At 44.8% G+C, this 14,649-nt stretch overlaps 1 protein-coding gene across 1 annotated transcript; it reads right to left on the bottom strand.

Moving 5' to 3' along the window:
- Positions 1 to 9,831: 9,831 nt before the first annotated feature.
- On the bottom strand, positions 9,832 to 12,690 carry LOC123039975 (obtusifoliol 14-alpha demethylase-like). Its single transcript, XM_044462944.1, has 5 exons — positions 12,406 to 12,690; positions 12,138 to 12,308; positions 11,619 to 11,672; positions 10,447 to 11,423; positions 9,832 to 9,883 (listed from the first exon to the last, which is right to left on the bottom strand). The coding sequence occupies exons 1-5, from the start codon at positions 12,688 to 12,690 to the stop codon at positions 9,832 to 9,834; spliced, it is 1,539 nt and encodes a 512-aa protein (XP_044318879.1).
- Positions 12,691 to 14,649: the final 1,959 nt, after the last annotated feature.

The raw sequence follows: 14,649 nt of genomic DNA, 5'->3' as shown, positions 1-14,649 counted from the left end.
TGGGCCCGATAAGGGTGTACGCTAGTATATTACCGTTGGTGCGGGTGGCGTGTGGATCTGGGACGGAACTAGTGGCTTCGGCCAGACCGTGCGTGTGTGTGAGAGCTTGTATCTGCCATCCATGGCGAATCCATCCCCAATTCGGATCCTATAAGCGGGTTGCTCACATCTGGCATCAGAGCCGTTCCATCCTGGAGTTGCCCCGCCACCCACACCACACCCGTTTCCGCGAATTTCACCGGCGAGAGGCCATGGAAAAGCTGTTGGCGGAAGGCCGCAACATCCATGAATTCGTCAAGGCGGCCGTCACCGACGATCTCGAGCAGCGCCTCAAGGTACACAGCGATGACCTCCTCAAATCCATGACCAAGCTGCTCCAGGAATCGACCAAGACCTTGGACGGCCTTATCACGGCCCGCGTTGACGGCGTCCGTTCCGAGCTCCACCTCGACATCGAGCAGATCCGCTCCGATCTGGAGTGGGTTGACAAGGTCGACTACGAGGCCAGGCGGGAAGCTCGTCTGCGGGCAGAGAAGCGCGCACCCAGAACATCTACGTTCCACCCCCGGCTCGCGGAGCGCGTGATCTGCCGTCTCCCCGAGAGTTTCAGTCACCCCGCGAACTCGTTGCTCTGGATCAAGGTGAGCAGTTCAACTCTGGTCCACGAGTGGAATTGCCGCGGTTTGATGGGTCTAATCCACGATTATGGCAAGCTAGATGCAAGGATTACTTCAAGTTATGGGGCACTCACCACAGCAGGTGGATATCTTATGCCACTGCCCAGTTTGAAGGTGCAGCTGCTCGATGGTTGGAGTCTATGCAGAGGCGAACTGTGGAACTGCATTGGACAGAGTTTTGCAACCTATTGCAGACGAGATTTGGGCGGAACCAGCACCAGAATCTCTTGAGGAAGATGTTCAGAATTAACAAAACTGGATCGGTGGTGGAGTATGTGGAACAATTTGCAGAACTGTATGACCAACTGACTGCATATGAGTCCAGCGGGAGAGTGTGTCCACGTACCCTCGTAGACCGAAAGCGAAGCGTTTGATTCCGCGGTTGATGTAGTCGAACTTCTTCTCGTTCCGACCGATCAAGCATCGAATTAAGGCGCCTCCGAGTTCTGCACACGTTCAGCTCGATAACGTCCCTCGAACTCTTGATACAACAAAGTGTTGAGGGAGAGCTACATCAGCACGACGACATGGTGATGATTATGGTGAAGTGATCCGCGCATGGCTTCGCCTGAGCACTACGTGAATATAACCGGAGGCGTATACTGTGGAGGGGGGCGCCGCACACGGCTAGGAATCAATGTTGTGTGTTCTAGCGGTGCCCCCCACGTATATATAGGTTGGAGGGGAGGAGAGGCAGCCAAGGGGGTGCCCAAGTAGGAGGAATCCTAGTTGGGCCCCTAGTCCAATTCGGCCTCCCCTCCTTCCTTTTACCGGAAGGGGAAAAAAGGAAGAGAGGGGGGAGGAAGGAGGGGAGGGCGAACCCCCACCTCCTTCTCCTATTCGGCCTCCTTCCTTAGGGGGGGCGCACCACCCCTTGTGGGCTGGTGTTCTTACCTCCTATGGGCCATAAGGCCCATTATTGCCCCCCCCCCCCGAAGAGGGGGAGGGGGTTCCGGTAACCCCCTCGGTACTCCGATATGTACCGGGTATGCCCCGAAACACTTCCGGTGTTCGAATATCATCGTCCTATATATGATACTTTACCTCTCGACCATTTCGAGACTCCTCGTCATGTTTGTGATATCATCCAGGACTCCTAACAACATTCAGTCACCAAATCACATAACTCATATAATACAAAATCGTCATTGAACGTTAAGCGTGCGGACCCTATGGGTTCGAGAACTATGTGGACATGACCGAGACACCTCTTTGGTCAATAACCAACAGCGGAACCTGGATGCTCATATTGGTTCCCACAAATTCTACGAAGATCTTTATTGGTCGTACCGTAATGACAACATACGTTATTCCCTTTGTCATCGGTATATTACTTGCCCGAGATTTGATTGTCGGTATCTTCATACCTAGTTCAATCTTGTTACTAGCAAGAATCTTTACTCGTTCCGTAATGCATCATCCCACAACTAACTCATTAGTCACATTGCTTGCAAGGCTTATTATGATGTGCATTACCGAGAGGGCCCAGAGATACCTCTCCAATACTCGGAGTGACAAACCCCAATCTCGATCTATGCCAACCCAACAAACACCTTTGGAGATACCTGTAAAGCATCTTTATAATCACCCAGTTACGTTGTGACATTTGATAGATGATACGTCCATTTTGCATCATGCTTTTATATCAATATTTATTGCATTATGGACTGTTATTACGCATTATATCTTATTTTACAAGGTTTAGCATGAAGAGGGGGAATGCCTGCAGCTGGAATTCTGGCTGGAAAAGGAGTAAATGTTGGAAACCTATTCTGCACAACTCCAAAAGACCTGAGACTCCACGAAACAACTTTGTAGACTTAATAAGAATTTTTGGGCAAAAGAAATAGGCCAGGGGCCCACACCCTGTCCAGGAGACATGGGGCGCCCCCCTGTAGGGCGTGCCCCCCTATCTCCTGGCCCCCTGGTGGGATTCCAGCTTCCATCTTCTGCTATATGAAGGGTTTTGTCCTGGAAAAAATCGTGGGCAAGCTTACGGGACGAAACTCCGCTGCCACGAGGCGGAACCTTGGCGGAATCAATCTAGGGCTCTGGCGGAGCTATTCTGCCGGGGACACTTCCCTCTGGAAGGGGGAAATCATCACCAACGTCATCACCAACGATCCTCTCATCAGGAGGGGGTCAATCTCCATCAACATCTTCACCAGCACCATCTCCTCTCAAAACCCTAGTTCATCTCTTGTATCCAATCTTGTATCAAAACCACAAATTGGTACCTGTGGGTTGCTAGTAGTGTTGATTACTCCTTGTAGTTGATGCTATTTGGTTTACTTGGTGGAAGATCATATGTTGAGATCCTTTATGCATATTATTACCCCTATTATTATGAACATGAATATGCTTTGTGAGTAGTTACGTTTGTTCCTGAGGACATGGGTGAAGTCTGGCTATTAGTAGTCATGTGAGTTTGGTATTCGTTCGATATTTTGATGAGATGTATGTTGTCTCTCCTCTATTGGTGTTATGTGAACGTCGACTACATGACACTTAAGCATTATTTGGGCCTAGAGGAAGGCATAGGGAAGTAATAAGTGGATGATGGGTTGCTAGAGTGACAGAAGCATAAACCCTTGTTTATGCGTTCCTTCGTTATGGGTTGATATGGACCCATATGTTTAATGTTGTGGTTAGGTTTACCTTAATACTCCTTTTTGTAGTTGCAGATGCTTGCAATAGGGGTTAATCATAAGTGGGATGCTTGTCCATGTTAGGGCAGTACCCAAGTGCCGGTCCATCCACATATCAAATTATCAAAGTACCGAACGCGAATCTTATGAATGTGATGAAAACTAGCTTGACGATAATTCCCAATGTGTCCTCGGGAGCTCCTTCTTCATTATTAGAGTTTTTCCAGGCTTATCCTTTGCTACAAAAAGGATTGGGCCACCTTGCTGCACTTTATTTACTTTATTTACTTTTTGCTTGTTACTATTTATCTTATCACAAAACTATCTATCACCTACTATTTCAGTGCTTGCAGAGAAAACCTTACTGAAAACCGCTTATCATTTCCTTCTGCTCCTCGTTGGGTTTGACACTCTTACTTATCGGAAGGACTACGATAGATCCCTTATACTTGTGGGTCATCAAGATTCTTTTCTGGCGCCGTTGCCGGGGAGCGTAGCGCTCTTGGTGAGTCGACTTGGTAAGGAAACATTTATATAGTGTGCTAAAATTTTCTGTTACTTGTCACTATGGAACTAATCCTTTGAGGGGCTTGTTTGGGGTATCTTCACCCCAACCAGAAGAGCCAATGGATGCTCCTCAACCTACTGAACCTTATGAAAATATTCACTTTGAGATTCCTTCGGGTATGATATAGAAACTGCAAGCTAATCCTTTTGCAGGAGACGGAACATTGCATCCTGACTTACACCTTATCTTCGTGGATGAAGTTTGTGGATTATTTAAGCTTGCAGGTATTCCCAATGATGTTGTCAAAAGGAAGGTCTTCCCTTTATCTTTGAAGGGAGATGCAATGACATGGTATAGGCTATGTGATGATATGAGATATTGGAACTATAAGCGATTGAAGTTGGAATTTCGCCAGAAGTTCTATCCTATGCATCTTGTTCATCGTGATCGTAATTACATATATAATTTCTGGCCTCGCGAAGGAGAAAGCATCGCTCAAGCTTGGGGGAGGCTTAAGTCAATGTTATATTCATGCCCCAATCATGAGCTCTCTCAGGAAATGATTATTCAGAATTTTTATGCTTGGCTTTCTCTTGATACTCGCAACCTGCTCGATACTTCCTGTGCTGGTTCCTATATGCTGAGGACTATTGATTTCAAATGGGACTTATTGGAAAGAATTAAACGCAACTCTGAAGATTGGGGTTACGATGATGGTAAGGAGTCAGGTATGACACCTAAGTTCGATTGTGTTAAATCTTTTATGGATACCTATGCTTTCCGTGGATTTAGCTCTAAGTATGGACTTGACTCTGAGATAGTAGCTACTTTTTGTGAAACTTTTTCTACCCACGTTGATCTCCCTAAAGAGAAGTGGTTTAAATATAATCCTCCTGTTGAAGTTAAAGTAGTTACACCTATTACAGTCAAAGAGAAGACTATTACATATAGTGATCCCATTATTCCTACTGCTTATGTTCAAAAATGTCCTTTTCTTGTTAGGATAAAAGATCATGTCAAAGCTTCGACTGTTGTCCGGAAGAGTAATACTAGGACCTATACACCTCCTGAGCAAATTAATGTTGAACCTGGTATTGCTATGATTAAAGATCTTTTGGATGAGGACTTAGATGGGCATGTTATCTCTTTTTGTGGTGAAACTGCTAATATTGCTAGACCTGATACTAAGATACGTAGACCTGTTGTAGGCACGCATGTTATTTCTGTTAAAATAGGATATCATCGTTATAACGGTTTATGTGATATGGGTGCTAGTGCTAATGCGATACCTTATGATCTTTATAAAGAAATTATGCACGATATTGCACCTGTTAAATTAGAAGACATTGATGTTACTATTAAGCTTGCTAATAGGGACACCATTAAACCTATTGGGATTGTTAGAGATGTTGAAGTCTTGTGTGGGAAGATTAAATACCCTGCTGATTTTCTTGTTCTTGGTTCCCCACAAGATGATTTTTGTCCCATTATTTTTGGTAGACCCTTCTTGAATATTGCTAGTGCTAAGATTAATTGTGAAAAGAATATTGTCACTGTTGGCATAGATGGTATGTCTCATGAGTTTAATTTTGCTAAGTTTAGTAGACAACCTCGTGAAAGGGAACCACCTAGTAAGGATGAAATTATTGGTCTTGCTTCCATTGCTGTTCCACCAACTGATCCGTTAGAACAATATTTGCTAGACCATGAAAACGATATGTTTATGAAGGAAAGGGAAGAAATAGATGAAGTGTTCCTTAAACAAGAACCTATGTTGAAACATAATCTTCCCGTTGAAATTCTTGGGGATCCCCCTCCACCCAAGGGTGATCCTGTGTTTGAACTCAAACCCTTACCTGATAATCTTAAGTATGCTTATCTTGATGAAAAAGAAATATATCCTGTTATTATTAGTGCTAAACTTTCAGAGAAAGAAGAAGAAAGATTATTGAAAACTCTGAAGAAGCACCGAGCTGCTATTTGATATACTCTGGATGATCTTAAGGGCATTAGTCCCACATTATGTCAACATAAAATTTCAGTGGAGAAAGATGCCAAACCAGTTAGAGATCCTCAAAGACGATTAAATCCCAAAATGAAGGAAGTGGTAAGAAAGGAGATACTAAAGCTCCTTGAGGCAGGTATTATTCATCCCGTTGCTGATAGTGAATGGGTAAGCCCTGTCCATTGTGTCCCTAAAAAGGGATGTATTACCGTTGTCCCTAATGATAAAGATGAATTGATCCCGCAAAGAATTATTAAGGTTATAGGATGGTAATTGATTTTCGTAAGTTAAATAAAGCTACTAAGAAAGACCATTACCCTTTACCATTTATTGATCAAATGCTAGAAAGCCTATCCAAACACACACATTTTTGCTTTCTAGATGGTTATTCTGGCTTCTCTCAGATACCTGTATCTGCGAGGGATCAATCTAAAACTACTTTTACTTGCCCTTTTGGTGCTTTTGCTTATAGACGTATGCCTTTTGGTTTATGTAATGCACCTGCTACCTTTCAAAGATACATGATGGCTATATTTTCTGATTTTTGTGAAAAGATTTGTGAGGTATTCATGGATGACTTCTCCGTCTATGGATCCTCTTTTGATGATTCTTTGTGCAACCTTGATCGAGTTTTGCAGAGATGCTAAGACACTAGTGTCGTCCTGAAGGTGCGGAGCCGAATCACGAATATCTACAATTGCGTATGGTGCCGAAAAATTCGTAGCATGAGGTGTAGCATACGATGTTTGAGGGTAATTGGCCGAATAACTAGTAGTGGCATGGCCAATTCCCCTATCCACCGGCACGTTTGGATAAACATACTGCAAGTTATTTGCCGTTGAATAAAAAGTTGAAACACTTTGTTGCATACTATTGGAAGTTCCTACATGGGGTGTCTCAACATGATTAACCGAACTCATCATGTTGTTCATCGGCATATAGATTTGTGGGGTTGCCGATGCATGGGAGTTGGGATACATATGTTGCATGTTGCTAAAATTATATGAAGTTGAAGCATGAAGATTATTCTGAATCGGCTGTTGCACATAATTAGATGCATGATTGATAAAACTAGGGCTAGTCGATACAATATGTTCATTAGACGATCTAGCAACAACATATGTATTTTTTGCATCTACATAAGTGAATTGGGTATTCATGTTACCTTTGTAGATTGCAAACCCTAGATGACGATCTCTTCGTAGCAAGAACGGGCTGGAGACCGTTCAAAGCTTCATCCCCAGCGGAGTCGCCAAAAAGTGTGTTGACGCTGGAACGCGTCACACGAACACGTCGATGTGTACCCGCGGCGCCGAGGGAGATGCTCCGCAACTCACACCGCGGGAGGCCGACTTCCAGCGCGATACGCAAGACAGCAAGCCGGCGCTTTTGGGACCCGAAACCCCACACGCCCGGGAGGGACCCCGTCTGGGCGCGTGGCGGCTATGGGCTGCCCTAGAATGACCTGATCGCCCCTAGGGCCTCGAGGTTCGCCTCCCTGCAATGAAGAAGAACAAACGAAGAACGAGGAAGAAGAACAACTAGGGTTAAGGAGAAAAGATAAAAGATAAAAAGTGGTAGATTGATTGATCGATTGTGGGTTATTCAATCGGCCGTCACCCCTTAGGTATATAAGAGGCGGCTGGACTTCCCGTGCCAGGAAAAGGCTTGGATCCACGTCCAAAACCCTAGTCAAATTCGGATTGATTTTGTCCGAACTTTCCAAAACTGTTCGGTTTAAACTGGCTACACCTTGCAGGTCTTTTTGTGGTGGTAAACGATCTCGGATGGAAACGAGCCCAAAAGCAATCTTGACCGTTTCAACGAGACGAACAACTTTTATGTTGAACGTTTTTTGATCAGAGATCATCTCGAGAGTCAAATGGTCGCGCAAAACAGGCTATCCCTCGCGCTACCCATCAGACAGGGTGTCTGGTGGGGCGCGCCAGTTTTTGCCTCGTGACAGGGCTGTGTTCCGATGGCTCTAACTTTTGCATACGAACTCGCATTGGAACGATTTTTATATCAAAATCGATCGTTTCGACGAGACGAAGACAATCCGTGTATATAATGTTTCCATTTGAGGTCGTCTTGGGGGCTTAATCAGCCAAACTGTACTCTGAATATATGATCTTAGTACTTTGAGTATAGTTTCGGCCTTCGAGATGAAATCGGACTGCGATGACCCAAACTTCAAAGATGTTCATATCGACAATACGGAACTCTTTCATGAAGATCACTTCTCCATTTGAGGCCATCTTAAATAAGTTATTGACCGTGCCAAAATCTGGTGTCAACACATCTTGAGCCCATGCATGCAGTCAGATTGCTACGTGTACATGACCAAAGCGACTCATGGAGCTGCACAGGACGGTACTCGCCATCAACTCTTGTTATGGGTGTCCTTATACTACTTGACCTCGTCGGGCAACGGTCTGCTCATCAACGCCTTGGCTAACCAAGGGCCATGCCGTCTTCTTTCAGGACCGATCAGCAGATTCTATTGTCGTTAAAGTACTATATGCACCTTGTAGTTTTTGTTCTCCCAGGGATCGCTCGCTAGGCGCTGTAGAGTTTGGTCTTGTGTGTCTGCCATTGAGCATATGTCATCGGGAACATATTTAGGAAGTTCTGAATCATTCAGTACCATTTACATAAAACATTCGAAGTTTTTTTGTTCTATTTTTTGTTAGTTTTTTCCAGTAAACTACATCAAATAGATGTCAAAAAATTGGTTGAGATAAATTCACGATTATATATATTTTTTATTGGCAATACTGCCAACACATATGCATATATTGCTGTAGCACATAGATAATTGTCTGCGTCTGTGTGTGTGTGGGTGTGTGGGTGTGTGTGTTTCGCATCTTTCGGAGGGATGAGAGACGTAGGGATTATTTCTACTACCTCCCTTTAGTATATGGGTATGGAGATTTCAGCATATAATCGTTTTTAATATTTATTTCTCCTAATTATGGCAAAAATAGTGACATATATGTAGTTACCACACCTTGCTTATGAATGTATCAAGAAATTCTACTCGTATACCCAATCATTCGAACTACCCAAATCTAAAGCAGCCACACGTAGTAATATCAGACATGCTTTATGCAGTACCTTTGTCTGCATCTGGAGGCATGATGCAGCCAGCCTATGCAGGTAGATCAAAGAATGGAGCTGCTAGATTGCTGCCGGCCAGTACTCTCCATCTTCCCTTGGCATGATCTTTGTAATCACTTCACCTCGTCTATTGGAGATCCTAATTGATTGGCCAGCTCAAGATGAAGGAGAAACTAATCGCTTTCCAAGGAGGAGATGTATTCCTCTGTTTCCATTTTTTTTTACGGAGGAGGATGGAAAGCGATTAGGGTCCTCGATTAGATTCCTTCTTTCAGGCTGGTGGAATTGGCCGAATAGGTAGATCACATCTGACGGGCTATTTTACTACCATTAGTTAATCCTATGGATGAAATTTTCTAACCTCCAGAATTACCGTGGAGCCTTTGATGGTGCCTCCAATTAATAAATATAAGATTTTGAACATTATGCCTTCCGTTTCAAAACACCTAGCATATAAGGTTTTGTTAGGACTATTATAATAAAATACGTATATTTTTTATGTAACATGAGATCAATGTCATTGGATTTAACCTGTGGCTGAGATGGTTAGGTGGACAATGGTATCCCCAACCCACCAGGGTTCAAATCCTGGTGCTCGCATTATTCCTTGATTTATTTCAGGATTTCCAGCGATGCGCTTTCAGTGGGAGGAGACGTTTCCGTCGACGACGAGGTGCCTATGGTGGCTTCGTAAATCTCAAGATGGTATGCCGGCTCAGTGTGCGTTTATAGGGGTGAGTGTATGCGCGTGTATATGAGCGCTTGTGTCTGTACTGATGCTCAAAAAAAGGTACTTTTCAGGGTTATGGTTTTATATCGCATATGTTACATAGTTTAGTTTAACTGTGTGTCAAAATCTTGTCTTAACAAAACCTATTTTTTTAGAAAAGAAGGATTATCCTTGACCTCTACATGAAAGCGATGCATGCAGCCATCTTATTAACCAAAAGATCCAACAAGTTTGTAGTATAAGAGATAAAGTAAAGGAAGAACTCAAAGCCATATGCACCTATCATATTGAACCGCCATCCAAACTGGTTGTAGGTATCTCGTGCTACCGTCTCCCATCAGTTGCACCCATAAGCCATATACTCTTTGGCTTCCGCACGGCTGAGTCACGACCACCTAGGAATCCAGCTAGTTCCTCTGTAGATTACCTGCAAAACCTAATACACATATTTTGAAGCATATGGAGTATTATATTCTGAAAAATATTGGAGTAATAAATTTCTTTTTATTAGCAGGGCAATAAGAACAGACTTTCTTTACAGAACAAGCATAACTTGAACGTGTACACATACACACATGACCACATTTCTAACTCACACACCCACTGTAATGGCGAGGTATTTCACAAATGCTAATTGTTCTCCCTTTTCTAGCACATATTTACTATATATTAATTCACACGTATAAAAATGACACACGGACACACAGTTAGCTTACAAATTCATACTTTACATGCATGCGTGCTAATTAACTATTGACCTTCTCCTGTAAGTAACCATCACTTCGCCCCTAGGTCCTGGTAATATTTTGTCATTCTCTAGCTCAGGGAAAGGAGAGATCAACTCGAGCTCAAAGTTCCTCAGCAAATAGCTCCATATCACCTTGATTTGCATGAAAGCATAATCCTGCCCCAAGCAAGAATACCTTCCAGCACCAAAGTATATATCCGAAAACTTGCCACCGGTTTTGTCCTCCTCTCTCCCCAGGCCAAACCGGCACGGATCATACACATTAGGGTTCTTAAATATGTAAGGCAACTTGTTGCTTACTGCTATGGAGCACGCCAAAGCATGCCCTTCTGGGATCTCATATTCCATGCGATCTCTGGTTTGCACAGCGAAGCTCTTGTGTGCATGACGAAGTAATAATGGCGTCGGAGAATAAAGCCTCAGTGCCTCTTTGATACAGCAACGCAAGGTATCCATCTTTGACAAGATGGTGTAGTCGATGGGTTCTCCATTTTGCTCAATGATTTTCTTCTGCTCTTCCATGGCAGCTGTCATGTACTTTTTATTGCTTAGCAGGCAAGCTCCTGTCCAGGTGCTGGTACTCGAGCTCGTGTGCTGCCCGGCGAACAAGATGGCAATGAGTAGCCCGACGATCTCTCTCTCTGTCATGGATCTGCCATCACTGTACTTTGAGTCATCATTGTTGTCCATGACTCGGGCTGGGCTAATTCTTCTACGTGATCTGACTATCTCATGGAGCATTTCTCCCAGCCTTGCACGCGCTTCGTCGCGTCGGCGGTGCGGCGGAATTGGGAGGTGCGGGAAGAATAAGTTGATCATGTGGAAGCTGTTTTCAAATAGTTCATGGAGGAGTCTCGACACTTCTTCCAAGTTGTGGCCTTTGATCTCATTGCCAAGCAAGCATCTGTTTGCGATCAACACGATTAGGTGGCCAAGCTCATGCTTTAAATCAACCGTGCCATTTTGTCCCCATTTCGCAAAGTAGTCCTACATACAAAATTTTCCATATCAAGCATTCTAAAAAAAGATTTATAAATCAAACAACTAATAATCATAAGGCGGAGTAATTAAATGGTGCATATCAATCAAAATAGAGGAACTTGCGTTCCTAATCAGGTTGCGTGCATCTCCTGAGGCAGAGGAAGGGAAAGATATATCTTTATTATCTAAAAGTAAAATTACCTCCACTACACAAACCATGGAATGAACATCTCTTCGCAACCTCGCCGGTGTTAGGTAATCCAAACATAAGTTACTTTTAACTAGGTAAGTAGTTATGTGCAAGCGAGCAGGCTGCGTGAGACAGAATTGAGTCCGGTTAGGATTAGTAGTGTGAGCAGGGTTGCTGTGTAATTAGATTAGGTAACTGAATTTGTGTCCGGCCACGAGTAGTGGTACGCGGCCGTGTCCTAGTAGGCTTTCGCTGTGTCCGTGTTGCTTTTGTAGTTCAGTCCTAGTATGTTTAGGTTAAGTAGTGTCCGGCTAGCTTTGCTAGTCATGGTCTCGTGCCTGTATATATACAGGCATTACGGTCAAGGTTTGTAACCCTGTGAAAAGAGAGAAAACAGAGAAAACCAGAAAATTAATAAAGAGGAAATAAGGGCACGACAAGAGCCCTTGGCTATCAGTTTTTGTGTGCGCGTGTTCGTCGTGATTTGATGTGATCGATCCTGAGGGCGAATTTTCAACAGCCGGCTGTATCGCCTTGGTACAAAATCGGATCTGCTCATTCCTGGTAGCCATGTCCACACCAAACAGAACTCCTGGACCGAGGACGGGCACAATGATCTTAGCTGTATCGCCGAAGTCGATCTGAGATGGCGATCCCTTGAAGAAATGAGGAGTGACCTCTGGCCCAACCAAAAATGTCACCTTCAAAATTGATCACATGTACGTGAGTTTGTAACTCAGAGAATACTCTTAAATTTAACATTTGTTACATCTGCAAAATAATCTTAATTAAGGTCACCTTCTTTAGCCCAAAAAGGTTCACTGTGAACACACTTCCCATCTTCATGTGTAGTTCATGGATTGCAGCATGTAAACCCTTCTTGGGCGTCACAAGTGTGAGCAGGGCTGCCATTAGAGGAGCTCCACTCACGACTTGTGGCAGGCGCAGAGTAATTGGTGATCTTTTTCCTTTGCGCGTAAGATGAATGGTTGTGATTCCTGCAATGATCTTGGAGATGATTGTGGCGAGAAATAGAAATGCAATGGTAAAGCATGCTGCCGTGTGTATTTTGATCCCATCCATGTCCATATGCATATGCAGCGCTCAACTTTATGCAAACCTGGCTAACAAAAATGAGTTAATTGATTGAGCTGAGGATGAAGGAAAACATATGTAGAATGGAAGTTTTTTAGAAGTTACGTACTGATGAGAGAGAGAGAGAGAGAGAGAGAGAGAGAGAGAGAGAGAGAGAGAGAGAGATTACGTACGTACTAATTGTTTGTGCTTGAACCAGGCGTAGCTACAATCCTACAACAATTAACCAGAGACAAGACCTGCACTGGAACTGAAAAGAATTGGAAATAGGATGAACCGTTTGGAGGTGGATGCATGAGAAGAACTACTAGTCGGGGCAGGACAGGCGTTTTATAGATGCACCGAGGTTTCTTGACTTGCAGGTGGTTGCATGAGGTCTATAGAATACTTGTCTGGTCTCATTTAATAGTCGTTGATGCACCATATTGTTGACTACTACAAAGTGCCGGTTCAAAACTAAACTGAACTAATAGTCTGGTCTTGGTCCTAAAAAAGCAATTGCCCAGTTGCACGAAGGAAGAAAAATGCAATTAACCTTGTATGACGCAAACTACTCACGACTAATCCCAAACTATATATTCATTCATGAGAAATGTTTCTATAGTCCATTTTTTCCACAACGCGGGTGGACTCCCAACCCCCGCGGCGTCCCCGCTCAGGCGACTCGGGCGGTAACACAACCCTAGCCTCCCGGGGCGCTGCCTCCTTCCTTCCTTCCCTCCGTCGCCGCATGGGGACGCCGCCAGGTTAAGCCCAGGGGTCAATGGCGAAGGTGGGGGTCTCCCTCTCTCCCGCGTGAAGGGGGTGGTGCAGGGCCTCTCAGCGCGAGGAGGCACAACCGATCAGGCCCTGGTGGTGCGGCTGTCAGCCCTGCGTAGGGCAGCGGCGGCGGACGGTTATGCGGTGGCGGCAGCGTGGAGGGCATGGTAGACCGGTCGCCGGATGCATGGTCTGGCCGGTGAGGCCTGCTCGCTGTGCAGCATCAGAGATTGGTGGTAGACAGGGCACACGATGCTAGATGGGGGTTCATCGAGTAGATCCGGGTGAAAACCTTGCTCTTGGCTAGTTGAGAAGGCCTTCAATGGTAACACTCTTTTGTGTTGTCCCCTTCTATAAGGCATCACCGTGGAGAAGCTCCAGACCACTATCTGCTACCTCCAGGGGAAACTCTATATGAGTCGATCAGATGACAGTGGCGCTCTTGGGTCTTTCTGTCCTTGGGGGCGTCATTCTTGGAGGTGTGCATTGGTAAGTGGACGGTTTCAGCGGTTGAGTGGCGTTTCAAGTGATGCATCGACGATGCGGTGTCTCGGCGCCGTGGCGCTGCATGGTCTCGGCCTCGGATGCGTGATGATGGATGCACGTATGGAGGTGGCGTTGTCTGGCACCATGGTGGCGTCGACGGCAGGGCCTGGCAAGGTCAATGTGTCGGTACCTGCTCTGAAAATGGACAGGTGGAAGACGGTGGCGGTGGCCTCTATAGCGTGCTTATGTGGTGTCTGCTGAGAGTGTGTCGGGCCGGTGTGTGCCCAAGACCTCGCGGTTGCGGCTTGGTTGAGCTCTTCGGTTTTAGATGTTGGCCTTTGGTGTGATGTCTGGGCTGGCGGCACTGACAATACGCACAGTAGCGACAGATGTTGCAACGATGCTGGCTTCATACTTGTGGATGTATTACTTTGTAAGATCTTGGTGAATAGTTAATAAAATGGTTGTATGCATCGCCCTGATGCAGAGGCGGGGGGTCATCCTCCTTTTCAGAAAAAAGATAAAAAAAGAACAAAAATGTATCTGACTAGTGGATTCTCCACGTGGTTTGAAGTTTTGAATATCTTGTGAACGAAGTAATTATATGGTAGTTTTGAATCTCGTACTAGGAATGATGATGTAACCCAAACTCTTATCTTACGCCCCGCTTGGATGGCCGTTTTTTAGGCCCAAACCAGCGTA

This window comes from Triticum aestivum, chromosome 2B (assembly GCF_018294505.1).
Source record: "Triticum aestivum cultivar Chinese Spring chromosome 2B, IWGSC CS RefSeq v2.1, whole genome shotgun sequence".
Taxonomy (NCBI): domain Eukaryota; kingdom Viridiplantae; phylum Streptophyta; class Magnoliopsida; order Poales; family Poaceae; genus Triticum; species Triticum aestivum.
This window is presented reverse-complemented; position numbering and strand designations above follow the sequence as displayed.

Excerpts from the sequence above, each read along its gene's own strand:
- LOC123039975 (XM_044462944.1), bottom strand. The coding sequence starts at position 12,690 with ATGGATGGGATCAAAATACACACGGCAGCATGCTTTACCATTGCATTT. Across the intron at positions 12,309-12,405 it reads ACCTTTTTGGGCTAAAGAAG|GTGACATTTTTGGTTGGGCC; the intron begins GTGACCTTAATT and ends TCAATTTTGAAG. Across the intron at positions 11,424-11,618 it reads CCATGGTTTGTGTAGTGGAG|GACTACTTTGCGAAATGGGG; the intron begins GTAATTTTACTT and ends TTTTGTATGTAG.